This window comes from Hoplias malabaricus, chromosome 8 (genome assembly GCF_029633855.1).
Source record: "Hoplias malabaricus isolate fHopMal1 chromosome 8, fHopMal1.hap1, whole genome shotgun sequence".
Taxonomy (NCBI): domain Eukaryota; kingdom Metazoa; phylum Chordata; class Actinopteri; order Characiformes; family Erythrinidae; genus Hoplias; species Hoplias malabaricus.
In genome coordinates this window covers 16,442,909-16,458,657 of record NC_089807.1, presented here as the reverse complement: position 1 = coordinate 16,458,657, position 15,749 = coordinate 16,442,909, and the positions used below count along the sequence as shown (strand labels likewise).

General features: G+C 36.8%; 1 protein-coding gene across 8 annotated transcripts in view; it reads right to left on the bottom strand.

Moving 5' to 3' along the window:
• klc1a (kinesin light chain 1a) overlaps positions 1 to 15,749 on the bottom strand; it is a 33,341-nt gene that overhangs the window by 14,058 nt on the left and 3,534 nt on the right. For all 8 annotated transcript variants that reach the window (XM_066679760.1, XM_066679762.1, XM_066679766.1 and 5 more), the window contains exons 2-10: positions 12,739 to 13,015; positions 11,916 to 11,981; positions 11,575 to 11,739; positions 11,407 to 11,485; positions 9,275 to 9,500; positions 8,654 to 8,741; positions 7,912 to 8,013; positions 1,970 to 2,143; positions 1,335 to 1,434 (exon numbers count right to left, since the gene is read on the bottom strand). In XM_066679760.1, coding sequence (XP_066535857.1) covers positions 1,335 to 1,434; positions 1,970 to 2,143; positions 7,912 to 8,013; positions 8,654 to 8,741; positions 9,275 to 9,500; positions 11,407 to 11,485; positions 11,575 to 11,739; positions 11,916 to 11,981; positions 12,739 to 13,014 — 1,276 coding nt within the window. In that variant the 5' untranslated portion in view covers position 13,015. The remainder of the gene's footprint in view (positions 1 to 1,334; positions 1,435 to 1,969; positions 2,144 to 7,911; positions 8,014 to 8,653; positions 8,742 to 9,274; positions 9,501 to 11,406; positions 11,486 to 11,574; positions 11,740 to 11,915; positions 11,982 to 12,738; positions 13,016 to 15,749) is intronic.

Here is a 15,749-nt window from a genome sequence, read left to right as displayed (position 1 = left end):
AGACGTTTGTATTCATATATTTTAGGTAAAGCCTATTAAGACAGATTTGTTTGACAAACCTGTTATTCCTCAGGTTTCATGTCCATTTCCCCCATACGCCACATCAGCGTATGTTCATAAATCTAGCAAAGTTTCTACCAAGCATGGATGTAGTGTGAATATAAACAGGTGGATAATTTTTACCCTGTTTAAAACATACATTGTGTTGGTGTATGTCTCTTTTGTGAGGTCCCAAATCTGTCAGGACATAAAGAAACACACTTGTGACATATGAAAAAGGTTCATTTATTTATGTCCTTTTTCATGACAAAAATGTATTTATTTATTTATATATTAAGGCATTTACATTGAACCATCCCTGGATTAGGAAAATCTACCTTGTATCTACACTCAATGTCCATTTTACAATTACAGACTGTATTCCACCTGTTTCTCTGCATATTTTCTTAACCCCATTTCACCCTGATCTTTAACGTTCAGGAGAGCAGGCACGATTTTGGAGAGCAGGCATGATTTGGGTGGTGTATCAAAATGCTACATTCACTCTGATGTGGTGATGTGTTTGTGTTGCACTAATATGAGTGGATCAGGCACAGCAGTGCTGCTGGAGTTTTTAATTGCAATAATTTTCTGAGATAATTACTTTTTTGGCACATTTTTCGGCCATGACTGTATATTTGTTTTATTATTAACTTATTCATTCATACTTGGTCCTCCATATGGCTGAGCGTTTCAGTTTTGAAATTTCAGTTTATATCTCAAATAGTCAAATCCTTCTTCCACTCTTTAGATGCAGATGGAGACTCAAACAAGAAACAGTTTTGTTTGCTGCTGTGATTAGTGCCAGTGCTCCTCTACCAAACGGTCACACCAGCATTATAACCCCTAGGAGTGTCACAAGAGCTATCTATGTAGCTCTTGTTTTGTTTCCAACAATAAGAACACAAACTTAATTCTGGATGGGACAAACATTTTAAGATGAGCACTGTGCGAAGAGAAACACTGATGAGACAGACATGGATATATTATCCTGTCTGAAAGGAGTCTTAAATGATCTTTTTACATCTGCTGATGTGAAGGATATTGTCAGATACAATGCCTGGAAATGGAAAAGAAGTCTTGCACAAAAATCTTTCAAACAAGCTGAGTCCATCAGAACACAGAAAATAAAGTGGATAGGTAGTGTTGCACCACTGAGGAGCCTCCCTTAGTGAGGAACTCTTAATTCTGTTTGGTAATGCCTTGAATCCAGGCAATTATACAATCATCAGGAGGTGGATATAAGCAGTAACTAAGGATAAATTAAATGATCTGTGAGATTCCAGTGTGCCTACCATCAACAGATCCAAATTCCCTCTCGTGAGCTCGTGTGAGGATCTCTTTATACAGAGTTTCTGCTTGCTTAAACTTCCCCTGCTTCAGATAACATGAGGCCTATGAAAGAAAAAAGACAAAGTGAGAGAATGTGTTCACACGAACAACTCTGAAAATGTTATATCATTTTATAGTTTTAAATAAGCAATTACAAGGTAACTAACACACAGTCCAGCTGTGCTGCAGGGACAGCCTGAGTGCTCTTACTCTCAAAGCATCTATAGCTTTGCTAAAAGCTCTTCATGCTGGAAGCAATTTCCATCTTTTCTTTCTTTTCTTTATTTATTTGTAACTTTAGCTTCAATTCTTCCAATTATCTCTGCATCTCTTCCAGGAATCTCTGCATGCACCAATTAATACACATGAAGCGTGCATAGACATAGGCATGGTGATGTAGGTAGATGGGCAGATAAGCCAACAGTTGAATTCGGACAGAGTGAAATGACTTGACATGGTTTTTACAGTCCTGCGCCCTACATGGAAAGAGATTCTTACTTTTATGTCATCAGTGCATTTAATTTACTGATTGCTATCAGGATGTAAAGAGTATTTCAAGAAATACGCCTTATAACGTCTATATAAGGAATGTATTTACCAGATTATTTTTGGTCTTGGCCACATTAGGGTCATCAGGGCCCAATTTAGTCTGGTAGATTTCAAGGGCTCTCTGGTAGTAATACTCCACTTCCTCATACTTTCCTTGGTTCTGACATAGTAAAGCCAAGTTATTCAGCTGCTTCGCCACATCAGGGTGGTCCTTACCCAGCACCTGAAAAACACACAGGCAATTTTTTTGTAGTTTAAAAAATAATCTTAAGGCAAAAAGTATGTTTGCACAGGCACATACGCATGGAGAAAAAGCATAGCAGGATGTTGTGGTAAAAATAATATGTGCCTCAAATCATCCAAAATATCTAGTCAAATTAGAATGTTATGGTGTCTTTATTAAATTCTCATTTGCTTTGCCTTTTCAGTATAAAAAAAAAATTGCTTTTGTTTTTTCCTCCAGGATTATGCCCAATTCTATTAGAGAGCACATGCTGTAATAACTCTCAACACTTCCTTAGAGGCCATGACCGTCTTTTAAAAATTGTGTGCAATACACTGTTTTGAAATACAGATCACTTAAAATGGAACACCATAGGGCAAGTCACTAGCTGTGTCCCAAAACCATGGATGCAGCTGAACTGGCATGCAATTCTTGGTTGTTATGTCACCGAATACTGTTCCTAAGTGAAAAATCCCCCAAGCCTCTGAATTCTGAACGCTTTTTAAGGTGCCCTAAATTTAACAACGTTAAAGTCTAGCGGAACTTCGCTAATGTCGATGCAGACTAGGGTTGTCGAACTAAAATACTTTAAAATCAGTCCCACCAGATATGGGGCACGTTGTATTCCATATTTTAGAGACTGGATTATTAAGACTGGTGATTTGTTTCAGACAGATACTCTCCCTCAGTCGGAGGGAGGGGCAGATACCCCACAGCTCCTAAACAGAAAATGTGCTTCTCATATTTAGCCTATTTACAGCCAGAGTTATCTGTCTGTGTTAACTCATTTACTGCGGCAGCCAATGGGGTCACAGTCCCGCCTACAGGGGGTTGTTTTACTGTGGCCCTGAAAGTAACAGGTCAGTGCTGAAACACTGGGGAAAACAACAGTGCCAACTAACAATGGCTTGTTCGCCTGCTGGCTACATTTTATTTGGATCGGGTAAAATGCGAAAGGACAAAAGCAGATTCAATGCAGATTCAACAATTTACAAATACCTTTTATATTCGAGACTTTGACTTTACAAATGTATGCAATGTAAATTTAAACCAATATATTTATTTTTGCATAAAATTATGATAAATCTATGAAAACCAAACATGTATTTATGAATAACTGTATTTGTACAAATTGCAGACAGTGAGACACAGATGGGATGTATATATTTGTGAATAGTGAAACATATTTATATCTTGTGTTTAATTTATGGATTAACATTTATACATTTGTAAAGTATTTTGAGACTAATGTCTCTCCATAATACGGGACGCGTTTTGTTCCCTATTTTTGTTCCATCAAAAACTGCACCTTGCATTTGCTATGTGCTATTCAGTCTCTCTGAAGCTGTTTCCAGATAATTTATGTAAGAGCTAATCAGCAAGTCCTACTTCTGTGAAACCCATCAGACAGACAGAAAGAAATTATTGATCTATGGTGCTTTGCATGTCAAATAATTTATCCCAAACTTTCAGCAAAAACAGCTTGTATGCTTAACTTTTATTATCTTCATTTTCTAATTTTACATGGAGGGGAACTTATTTACAATCAGAGAGTGAGTGGGTGGCCACACGTTTTAGAAGAGAGTGCTCTTTCCTGACTTCTCTATTCACTTCTCAACACAGACACTGTTACTGATTATGTCTGATTTGGTGTGTGAACAAGTTAGCATAGTGAGGGTGGACACTGAATATATTAAAGCATTGCGCTGCAGAAGACGCTGCAAATACGAAATATGTAACAGGTTAGAAAGCAGAAGCCTGGGGCTATATTCCTCAAACTGTCCTCCTCTTGGTCCTTTCTTCTCAACCCATCCCTCCCTTTACAGTATTTATTATTAACATAGGCAGAATGATCAAAGGGCTGAGAAGCTGAAATGTGCCATAGTTCTTTATTTCTTAATCCGCTTAATTAGGTTTTACTCTATCTGCTGCTCCACAGCTCAGCTAAGCAATTACTGAAGTTGTAAGATCTGCTGCCTCCCACTCTCTCTGGTGATAAAGGTGTTTATTGAGATTTAACAGAGGGTCTCCATTTCACTCTCCCTTAGTGTCTCTCTTTATGCTGTACTGTGTAGGCCTCCAACACAGTGTATTAAAGCTATTGATTACTCACAGTAGGGTGGTTGAGGCAGTCTGTGAGTTACAGGCTTATCAGGCCACCTACAGCTACAGGGCTTGTTATAGATTTCACAATTATCACCAAAAAAAGTTGGGGCACTGTGCAAAATGTAAATTTAAAAAATGCAATGATGTGCAAATCATTTAAACCTTATATTTCATTTAAAATAGTACAGCTTTTTTGAAAACTATTTGAAAATATTTTAATTTGATGCTAGCAACAGGGGCATGTTTACCATTGTGCCGCAACAGTTCTTCTTTTAACAGCATTCAATAAGCTTTTGAGAATGTAGGAGACAAGTCGTGACAGTTTTGAAAGTGAAATGTTTTCTAACACTTGCTTGTTATAGGGTTTCAGCTGCTCAACAATTGGGTCTCCAGTATAGTGTTTTTTATTTTGGTTTAGCCTCAATAAGCTCAATAAGGATTAATAACAAATGTCTGTGCACTCTCCTTGAGGATATGCTCTAAGCATATACAAAGACCGCAATTCCAAAAATGTTCCAGCTATACAGTCTGAAAGAAAACACCTTACTAAAGCACTCTCAGCAGAGCCCACAATAATGGAAAGATAAGCCTCGAGCAAAGAGTGACTAATGTAATACAGTGCCTAGAAAAGTTAACTATTTCAAAGGGAACGTCTAAGATTGTGGGGAAACACTGTTCTCTCTTGTTTGTTCTGTGTCGTCTAAGGTGGAGCAGTATGTTTGAGGAAAATAAATTACTGTTGTTGGCATGTGTCTGAAGTTTAACTTATCTGTAATTATTTATTTAATTGGTGAACTACCACAGAAACTCATTTGTAGCTTGAGTTGCTTAGTTTTTGTAGCATTTTCAGTCTGTGTTTACATTCATGCAGTTAGAACATTGGCATCACTTCTATGGAATCAGATTTGTACCAAAAAGAAAGAAAAAAATTTATCTCAAACATAAAACTTTATATATAACTTGCAAACAAAATATCCAGCTCTGACGTTTGTGCTTCACGCCTTTTGCACGTAAGCTCTGCCCATGCTCTCTGAGTTTTGTGCGCGAGCTCTCTCAGTTTTGTGCGCCTGATCCCTGAGTTTTCTAAGCAGTTTTGGCACAAACCTCACACGTGGGCGGGTTTTCTCAGGGGTGCCTTCCCATTAGCTAATGAATTTTTGAGTGACAATTCAGTGCCCAAGGTATTTTGGACTGCGCATCCATACTCCACGTTCCAGCTCAGCAGTGGAGAGACACAGGAGAGATTTTAAATAAACAGGAATACTCTCTGTGCTTGACTGAAATACCTGCAAAGTCCAGCAATGTAGATATTAAGGTAGCTCAGTCTATTAAAAAAGTACTGTGAAAACAAACCTGTTTGTCTCGCGTAGATACTGATCTGAGGTAAATGCAGAGTGCTGTCTGTGTTTACTCAGGATGAAACAGAATAAATGATAACTTATTTCTATTTATTTGTAAAATAAGAATCTGTAATAATGTACTGAACCTATTCCACGATGGCTGTTATGATTTAAATGCTCAAATTTTATTTTGATGATCAGAGTTAATCTGTTTTTGACAAATTTAATATATGTATTTTGTGTTAAATGGGGTCGGAGAAAAGAGAAATACGACAGATAATAAGGAGTGTGAGAGATGTTCATGTTCCTTTAATGAATGCAAATTTAATAAAATTGTATTAAACTTCTGCAAAGTCCATTGTCATTTTCGCATTTTTTGAGGAAATATGAATGATTAATAAAAAAAAATCATTAATCATTATTAACAACCAGCATATATATTATTTATAGCAATAATTATTATAATAATAATTATTATTAATAGTAATAAACAAGAAACAAAAAAATGTCAAAATGTTCTAATAGTATGCAGTTTAAGCGAAAACGGGCTATATGTTTAAATATTAGGAAAGTTGAAATTCTATGAGAGCTATTCATATGCGTGATATTTGGCACTTGCGGAGCCCCAAACCCGAATAACACTCGCTTGCTGCAGTGGAGTCATGAACAACGTCCAGTGCACTGAGTTGTTCCCCCAATATAGTAGGAATAATCATCTCGGTTCATGCTTTTCCAAGTTTGGAGTTCTCTCCATTGTATGAAAAAAAATATTTGTTTAAAATGGTGAACATTGCCTTCAAGGAATCAGAGGTAAGAATTTTAAGGCTAGAAAAAAATGCATAGAAAAGTGGTGCAGGCAAGTAAGCAACGGTGAGAAGGAACAAGAGTAAAAAAATTCTCTAGCTTATTGTCCTCTTGTGTGGAAATGTCAACAGAAGAGACCAAAATAAGTTTAAGGCAGCCTTTCTTGTGGCTTCTGAATGCAGATTCTCACACTTTCTGAAGCCAAAAAGGAACTGCAGGGCTGGGATGTGGAAAAACACAAAGTAACAAAGTAGGGTAATGTAAGTTTAATGAGGCACAAGAGAAGCTGAATTCAAAACAGTGATGCAGTATAGTCCCAGGAAGTGACAATCAGTATGTGCAGTTTGACAATTAAAAAGCTACACATTAGGGATTGATATTATTTATATGCCTGTTGGTCCTGGTTAAAACATTTCACAATTTGGACTCTAAAAATGCAGCTTTTGTGGCCTGGGTGTCCACTTCCCTTGGCGATCGATTAATTTAATTTGTTTGTGTTTTTCCCTTTTAATAAACCACCAGACCAGAAGTGTATTGCACAAATAAGTATTTCTCAGTTAGCAAAATGGCCACATGGCTATTAATGTGATGACAACTGATACTTTTTTGAACATTTTTCTATAAACAGGCAATATTAAATTATGGTTTACCAGTCGGACCAGTGGCGGACATTGAAATGGAGATGGCATATAAAATATTGAGCTGAGTGTGTGGAAAAAAATCTGTACTGCAACTGATTCTGATAATTACATAATTTTCTGTTGATATATTGGGCATGTATACAATAGACAATATACAATTTCATACACAATTATGGCTAGGAGAATCTTCCCAGTGTTCCTAGTGGCAGGTACAAATTGTTTATTCAATGTAGTAGCATTGGAAGAGCATACTTTAACACAATGTTGAAATAATGTTCAAAATAGTGATATTGTATACATTACTGCTCATTTGTTGTATGTAAGCTTTAACTTGTAATGGCAACAAAAGGTTCACAGGTTTTTTAGAGGCACTTGTATGCGTATGTAACTGCTCTGCATTAATTTTGTATTGGCTTTCAGCCATTCAATCCGTTAACCAGTCAAAACAACATTTAAGCATTAAAAATATTGTTTAACATACAAGTCTGCTTATGTATATACCATGAGTATAAAAATATCAATGCCACCTCATCTGATCAAGTATGTTTACATTGATCCGATGGACAATAAGCCCATTATTGTAAGTCATCCATTATAATAAAGAAAAGTGCTAAGATTAATGCTATCAGTTTTAAATTTGCTTCAGAATTGCTTGAGAATTTTCTATGTTGAAACACAATTGTATTTTAAACTGCCAAAAAAAATGTAATATGGTATGTATATATATCAGCAGAGATTTTTACCAGCGGCTATATACCAGCAGAGATTTTTCATTAAGAAAGCACATTAATTTTTGGCTCTAGATTTCACTCACGGTAAACATAATAAGAATTGGTGGTAAAAATTTACATTAATTAATTCTTAAACTTTGACTTGCCTTCTCCCTGATCTCCAGTGCTCTTTTGCAAAGTGGCTCTGCCTCCTTGTACTTTCCTCGCTTACCATAAAGAACAGCCAAGTTGTTCAGTGTTGCCGCCACCTAGAAGAAATACACACAAAAATCATATGTTTCACAAATATCCATAAACAACAAAATAGAAATATTAAAAGCTATAAAAACCACAAATTTAAACTACTGCTGTGATTTGGCCAAATATTGGAAATCAACAGAGCTCACACAAAGTAATTCAGATGATAGGGTCTGCTCAGGGTCAATCAGTAAGATTAAACTGGTCCCTGGTGATGAGAACTAAACACACTATGAGCCCACAGTGACTTTAATCATCAGTATCTGATTCAAATGTGCACTTGAGTCCCATGCGTGCAAGGAACATGGTAAGCGTGTTTCAAAAGGAAAGTGTGAGACAACAAAGGTGGCGGGATGATTTCTAACCTCTTCAGTACACAGTGAAGCTGCAGGTCCTGGTGAAGGGGTAAACATAAGCTTAAGACGATAAATACTAACAGCTCAGGTAGCATACACACAGACATACTCAGCTGCCAACAGCTTATTCTCTCAAAAACAAACACATGCATAACCCACAGGGTGGTCTGTTCTATAAGTAATCTAAAGGCAAATCTGTTTTACTGCCAAACACGGATTTGGAGGTGGTCTCAAACCTTCTGTCTTTAACGACAGTTGTGACACATTCACCCCTACCACAAACACAAATACATACCGCAGGGTGGTCTTTGCCCAGTGTTTTCTCTCTGATAGCAAGTGCATCATTCAGAAGGTTTGCAGCTTCTTTATATTTGTTCTGGTCCCTAGGAAGAACAGGAGACATAAAAAAACTGAGATATGAAAATTGCAAATTAAACTTAGAAAATTGCGCTTTTTTTTTTTTTTTTTAAAACATGACACAAGAAAAATATTCCTCAACATGCATTTACACACACACACACACACACACACACACACACACACACACACACACACACACACACACACACACACACACACACACACACACACACACACACACACACACACACACACACACACACACACACACACACACACACACACACAAGAGATTCAGAGATTCTGGAGAAATCTTGGTGATTAAGAGGTAAGAATGAAAACCTCTGATAGTAGTGCATTTAAAATGGGTGTTATATAAAACATTTTCCAGGCATCAAATTTATACTAGCTCATATTACAAAATATCAAATACCATATAAAAATGTTTTTATACTGTTTTCAATTTAATTGAAACAGACTAGGCATGTTTTTTATAGTAATCTCCAAACTGTGGATGACAGGTGGATGACAGATTAGGCATATTAACATGTCAGACCTGTAGACAAGGGCAAGTATGTTGAGCATGGTAGCGACATCAGGGTGGTCGTGCCCTGAGGTCTTTTCCAAGTCTTCCAGGGCCTGTTTGCAGAGTGGCACAGCCACCTCATAGCGGCCCTGAGAGGCATATTGGATCACCAAGTTGTGAAGAGTTCTGAGCCGGGCAGGGATCTCATACCCACCCTGCTGTGCTGCTGCCACTGCACTACTGTGTGGGGGTTGAACTAAAGAAAGGAAAAAATAAATAAATAAAAAACATAGCTGGGAAAGAAAATGGGCCTAATTCATGAAACCTTTGTAAAATAAATAACAAAAAAAAAAACAGAGCAAACTACACAAAACGTATCCGTAAATGGACATTCCCCAAAACTTTCCGGCAGATTTATTAATGCTGTGTCAACACCAGTTTGTTTTTTTTCTTTTTTTTTCGAGAAACGTATGTTAGAGAATACCAAATGTTCACAAACTGGAAGGATGTGCACATTTCTTTTCAATTAACATCCCATTACCATAATCTCTACCCATGAATTTCAAATGACCACCATATAACCAATTTAACTGAAGTGCATTAAAATCTGCACTTTATAGTATAGTTCTAATTTTACTCACTTGTAGGAAATTATAGCAAGGAATGTACTGTGAAAAAGTTTTATGGCACCTGATAAATCTTAATGTATTAATAATTGTATATAATTACCACTCTTATTTAGAAGAATCATTATTTTAAATAATGATTATTTTAGGAGCCCAAGACATTTGCACAGTAATGTACATTCACGCGATTCTGCTAAAGGTGGGGAAGCTGCATGGAAGGTAAAGGCGTTTATTCTTGATTTGAGCTCTATGAGTATTGGCCCATTTGACACTCTCTGTAGTCTCTCACAGAGGTATAAATAGCTGTGGATTTGTTCCTAATTTGCAAGAGTTCTTTTAAAAGTGTTTGTTTGTATGAAGCAAGTTATAAATTTGCACGAACACGCACACCGATAGGGTGCAAAGTAAACACAAGAGACAACACTGCGATTGTATAATTTGGGCACACAGACCCTCATGCCAGGTACAGTGCATCAAGTATAACACAGCTTAAAATTCCTGGGATGATGCTTGGATGATTGTGGGCTTTAAAATAATGTTTTAAATGCTCAGTGTCCAAAGAGTCAAATGCGGACAGCTCGGGCACAGGTTCAGCAAGAGTACAGGGTTCTAAAATGGTGCACAAATCGAAAAGAATGGATCGTTATCATCTCCAAAGATGATAAATTTCTCTGTGCCAAGCTGTCTGTTAAATCCAGCAGCTATTTACACAGGTTAGAGACTTTAAACTCTTATATTGCAAAGATCCACATTAAGTAACTGTCTGACTGAGTAAGAATATGATTTAGCAAACTATTAATTTTTAGCTACTGGAAGTTGCCCTAAATAACACACTGTATTATTAAATGGGCTGCTTTGTGCTTTTGATTATTTATTAATTATTTATTTATTTTGTGCATTTTTATTTAAATTGTATATTTAGTTCATACCTACAAACATTTGATGAATCCAGATATTTACAAAGTAATTTACAAACGATTTACCCGCAAATTTGTTCCGCTCATGATTCATGAATGAGGCCCAAAGTGTGCAGAAGTCCAAAAACCCATCTATAATAAACCTCTCTACAAAAAACCCATTTTCTAGTTAGAGATGGTTACTATGGCAGAAATAAAAGGCAAGAGCCTTGACTTTTATGTGGCAATGGGGCACTGATGTAAGTGAGCTGATGAGTGTTAGATTTCATTTGATGAAACATAACCCTGAATACAACTTTTACAATAATCCTACCCATGCAACCCTTTGATCCCTGTGTACTAATGTCCATGTGTTTCCCTTAACAATCTGTGTTAGCCTCAAAAAAAAGATGATGAATGATGAATTGCACTGTGATTATGAGTGGCTGGAAATTTCGCCACAGTCTGAGATTATGCACTTTAATAGGTAGGTGAACCTCTAAGTGACCGGTGCATTTAAGTGCAAAGTAGGTACAGAGGATAGTGACAGTGAGCATATGCTCATTAGATTTGAATTACTGCACTCCATCCATGATATGAAATCAAGACAATGATCTGGCAATCCCAGTTAGGCACTTACTGCCAGGGCCTGGTTCATCCTGTTCATCTGGGAAAAGATCATCCAGAGTCTCCCTGCTAGAGTCTGAGTCTTTGTCATCCTGAAAAAGAAAGAGAAAAAAGAAATATGAAGAAATAAAAACTTAAAAGTGGTCCACATGCAGAGAAATTAGTTAAGAGGGAGCCTCACTGTAGGGCTGAGGTCCTGGTCATATTTTTTGAGTTGGTTCATAAATTCAAGGTGCTTCTTTTCTTCCTCCAGTTGAGCCACGCTCTGCTCACTTTTTTGCAGTCGCTGTTGTGTGCCAGCCAGTTCATCCCGCAGCCACTGGTTCTCCTGACACAGTCGTCGCACCTAAAACACACATACAGAAATATAGTTATGTTTAGTGTTATTTAGGGTTAGACAAAGGGTTAGGTTTTGGTAAGTAGTACTTAAATAAAATAAGGCTGGGTTTCCAGAACTCGAAGAAAGTCTATGCAATGACTCTACAATGCATAAAACAAATGAACAAATATGTATGTGTGTACCTGTGCTCGAAGCTTCTGTTTCTCAGCCTCTACTGCACTCAGGTGCCCTGAAAGAGCCATCATTACCTGTTGAGTTGAGAACAATTTATAAGAAAAGTGGTTATTTAAATGAAAAACAAAACTAAATATTTTTTTATAATCAATGCTATTTATAATAACAAAATCCAAACGGCATTCCCAGGTCAAAAACAATCTTGGGTGGAGCATCAGGTGGTGCAGGAAGTGGAATTGTAAAAATATATGCAGATAAACAAATTCATCTCTTTTTTACTTTATTATTTATGTAATGTTAAGTTATGTAAAAGAAACATTTGTTTAAACTATGTTTTGTAATACATTCTGGTGAACAATTTTTTTCTGAATGAGCATTGTTAGATGAAAGTAATGCTGAAATATAAGCAGCTGATATGTCTCATGTTACAGAACACCTTTGTTTATATACATTCATTCATTTTATGTAACGGCTTCTTCTTGTTCAGGGTGGTGTTCTAGTCTGAAGCCTACCCCCAATGACTAGGCAGAAACAAACCCTGGACAGGGCCCCACTCTGTCATAGGGCATCTCACACTCACACAGTAATATTCATACTCACATCTGTGGGCTATTTCAGAAAGGCAATCCACCTAATGATGTGTTTTATTGGAGTGTGGGAGGAACCCCACAGAGACACTGGTAGAACACACTAGTTCTTCACAGACAGTGATCTGAGACAGGGATTATGCCTGCAACTACAGGATCCCGGAGCTGTGTGACAGTGACACTACAATTTGCTCCACCATACCCCGTTTCTATAGAATAATACAACATATCTTTGGACCATGACCTGTGCTTCACTGAGGCCCAGTTCCAGCATCTCTAGTGAACGCTGGATCATGGTGGTTTTCTCTTCAACTGCACGGCCCTCCTGGCTCTGTTTGAGGCAGCGCAGGGTCCCCAGGAGCCCCTCGAGGATGGCCTGGTGTTCAGCCCTAAGAGCCTCCAGTCCCTGCATCACTTCCCTCGTCCGGCACAGCAGCTCATCCTGTGACAGCTTCTCTGGAGTGTCCATCTGCCCCTCCATCTCCTTCACGCACACCACGCTCGACATGTCCTCACGCATTCTACACACACACACACACACAAGAAAGTATTAATTAGAACTTTGATAAAGGTTTCAATCAATAAGTATAAATTAAGACATTTGGTCCCAGGAGGATTGCACAATCTACATACATACACTTTCTGTGTGTCAATTTCATATTGTCTGGGTCAAAGTGCTATTTCACATATCCAGTCCACCTACCAGCATGCAGACTGATGACAGAAAACAGTGACATGATTCTAAAACATGCAAACAAGCCCTTTAACAAATCATTACATCTTGGATTTCCATTACTGGTGGGCGATATGGCCCTAAAATAATATCACAATATTTCAGGGTATTTTGGCGATAACAATATTCTTGGCGATATGAACAAAACACTGAAAAATACTTTTATTAATTTCAAGAACACACTAATGCAACAAAATAAACATTATATTAATATTAAATAAAATATATTTAATAAATAATAGGATTAAATGGTTTTATTTATTAAAAAGTTTTAATTTACTACAAATATTCAGAAGTTTATTCATAAAGTTTCAAATATTCAAATATATATAAGTGACAAAAGAAATCAGTAAACATTTGCTTATTTTGTAAACAACAGTAATTTATCAAGATTCAGGTTTTGTATTTTAAAAAAATCTACTACATAACCAAAGTGCAGAAAATGTTGTGCGCGCGCGTATAAACAGCAAAGAGGAAACTATTATACAAAAAGCAACCTTAAAGCTTCACAGTAAATAATAAAACAAACACAGAATAGTTGATGTGCTGAATCATTATGCAAACAACTCAGAATATCATGATTATCACGATACTGATTTTTATCATCATTTTAAAAAATGACGATATCATCGCCAATGATACAATATGGCACAGCATTAATTTCCATACTGACAAATCACAGTTGATCCAGCAATGTTTGGCCTAGGATATAATAATGCAGTTAATCATATCAAAACAAATGTGTTTTCAAATAATGCAATCAGATAAATCATAATCATTGGTTGTAGTTAAATACTGGTTCACATCACAGAACTCAGGCAGACATCTTACTCACCACAGAGCACTACTGCAAAAAAAATAAAGCCACTTCAAGCTGTTTCCAGAAATGTAAGGAAATTTGTAAAATGCAAATATAACAAGAATCTGTGATTCGTAAATTCTCTTTTACTTAACTAAGGTAGTTAAAAGGTTTCACTGAAATTTAATTGTATTTTGTAAATTTAAACAAATTTAGAATTTGAAGCCTTCAATAAATTCAAAATAAGTTGGGACTTCTGAGATAAGCTTGGGTTCAGAGAACCTCTGTATGTAACTGATGTATAACTTTCTACTTGCCTATTTGTTCAGGTTGCATTTCTTGATGCGGGGGTCAGACTATTCATTGACAGCAGTTTTCTGACTTCCTGACATTAATTGTTTAAAAGTTCTCATGAATTTAGGCAAAAAAAAAAAAAGAAGTGAGCCATGACTTATCTTTGTTTGCAAATACTGAGCATTTGGTGCATGTGCCTTTTATACTAACCTGCTTATAGCGTGATGTTTCAAAACTTTAACCAAAATATTTTATAAATATTTAATTCAACTGGCTGTCTCAATTTATTTGGTGTATGATGCAGGTATCAAATCCAATATTTGTTTGTTTATATTTACATTGCAATTGTTTATTGTATTTTAATTGGTTAATTAAATGTTCAAGAGATTTAAGCAATTTGAAACAGATCCTTGTTTTTTCTGTATTTCAGTCAATGTCAACGCTTCTGGAGACCAAGAGAAAGACACACCCAGGCTTTGTTTGCTGCTCTTATACTGGTTGTACAGGTTTGTAGAGGGGGGGATTCCTCTGTTTTTGTGGGAGCACAATTAAGTCTTCAACAATATTCAACAAAAATCATGCTTTAAAACATGTTCAGGCTATTTCCCATTCTAAACTAATTTTCTGACTATCCCAATTCATTTTAATCTCTGAATGAACTTTCCCTCCCATGCTTATGTAGATCTCTCTTGCTTTGTCTTCCTTGTCCCCTTGATGCATCACTCATATACAATCATAAGAGGATTAGTTGTAAACACAACCTATAGCACATTATACATGCAGCAAATCTCATTAGCCTACTCCTATCATTGAACTACTTCATAACTGACTGAAGTAGCAGCAACACAAGATTAAATGGGAAAAGAAAGGCAAAAACAGCTTAGCACATGTTGCAGGAATAAATAGCAGGCTTCAGTACACATCTATGTTAGCAAGAACAAAACTCACTCAGTTGGTGAAAATATTGCAAGCAATACTTGACTGCGTTTCTTCAGACAAAACAAATCAATTGTCCCTGATGTTGCCAAGACACACCTCACCTGTGTAGGTGGAGTAATGTTGCTAGGGAGGGGAATGCAAGCTTTGTGCAGGGAAGTGTTGTGAAACTCATAAGCAAGGACAGGGCATACTTAGAGCTATCTGCGCTAGCATTACAAGCTATAGGGAAACATATATATTCCAGTGTCAGCCTACATTCCTGCACAAAGTGAAATAGGATGTAAAAGCTAACTGCTCACTGAGATTCATGTGACCAGGAGAGGGCCGAGTAGACTGACATGTGACAGCCACTGGGGAGGAAGCAACATAGAATGTTGGAAGCCAGTGGACTAATAGGCTCCTGTACATCAGATCTTACTGCACATGCACTACAACAACAGGGAATAATAAGGCATGGAATTTCTTGAGATTTACATGTATGTATGCATCT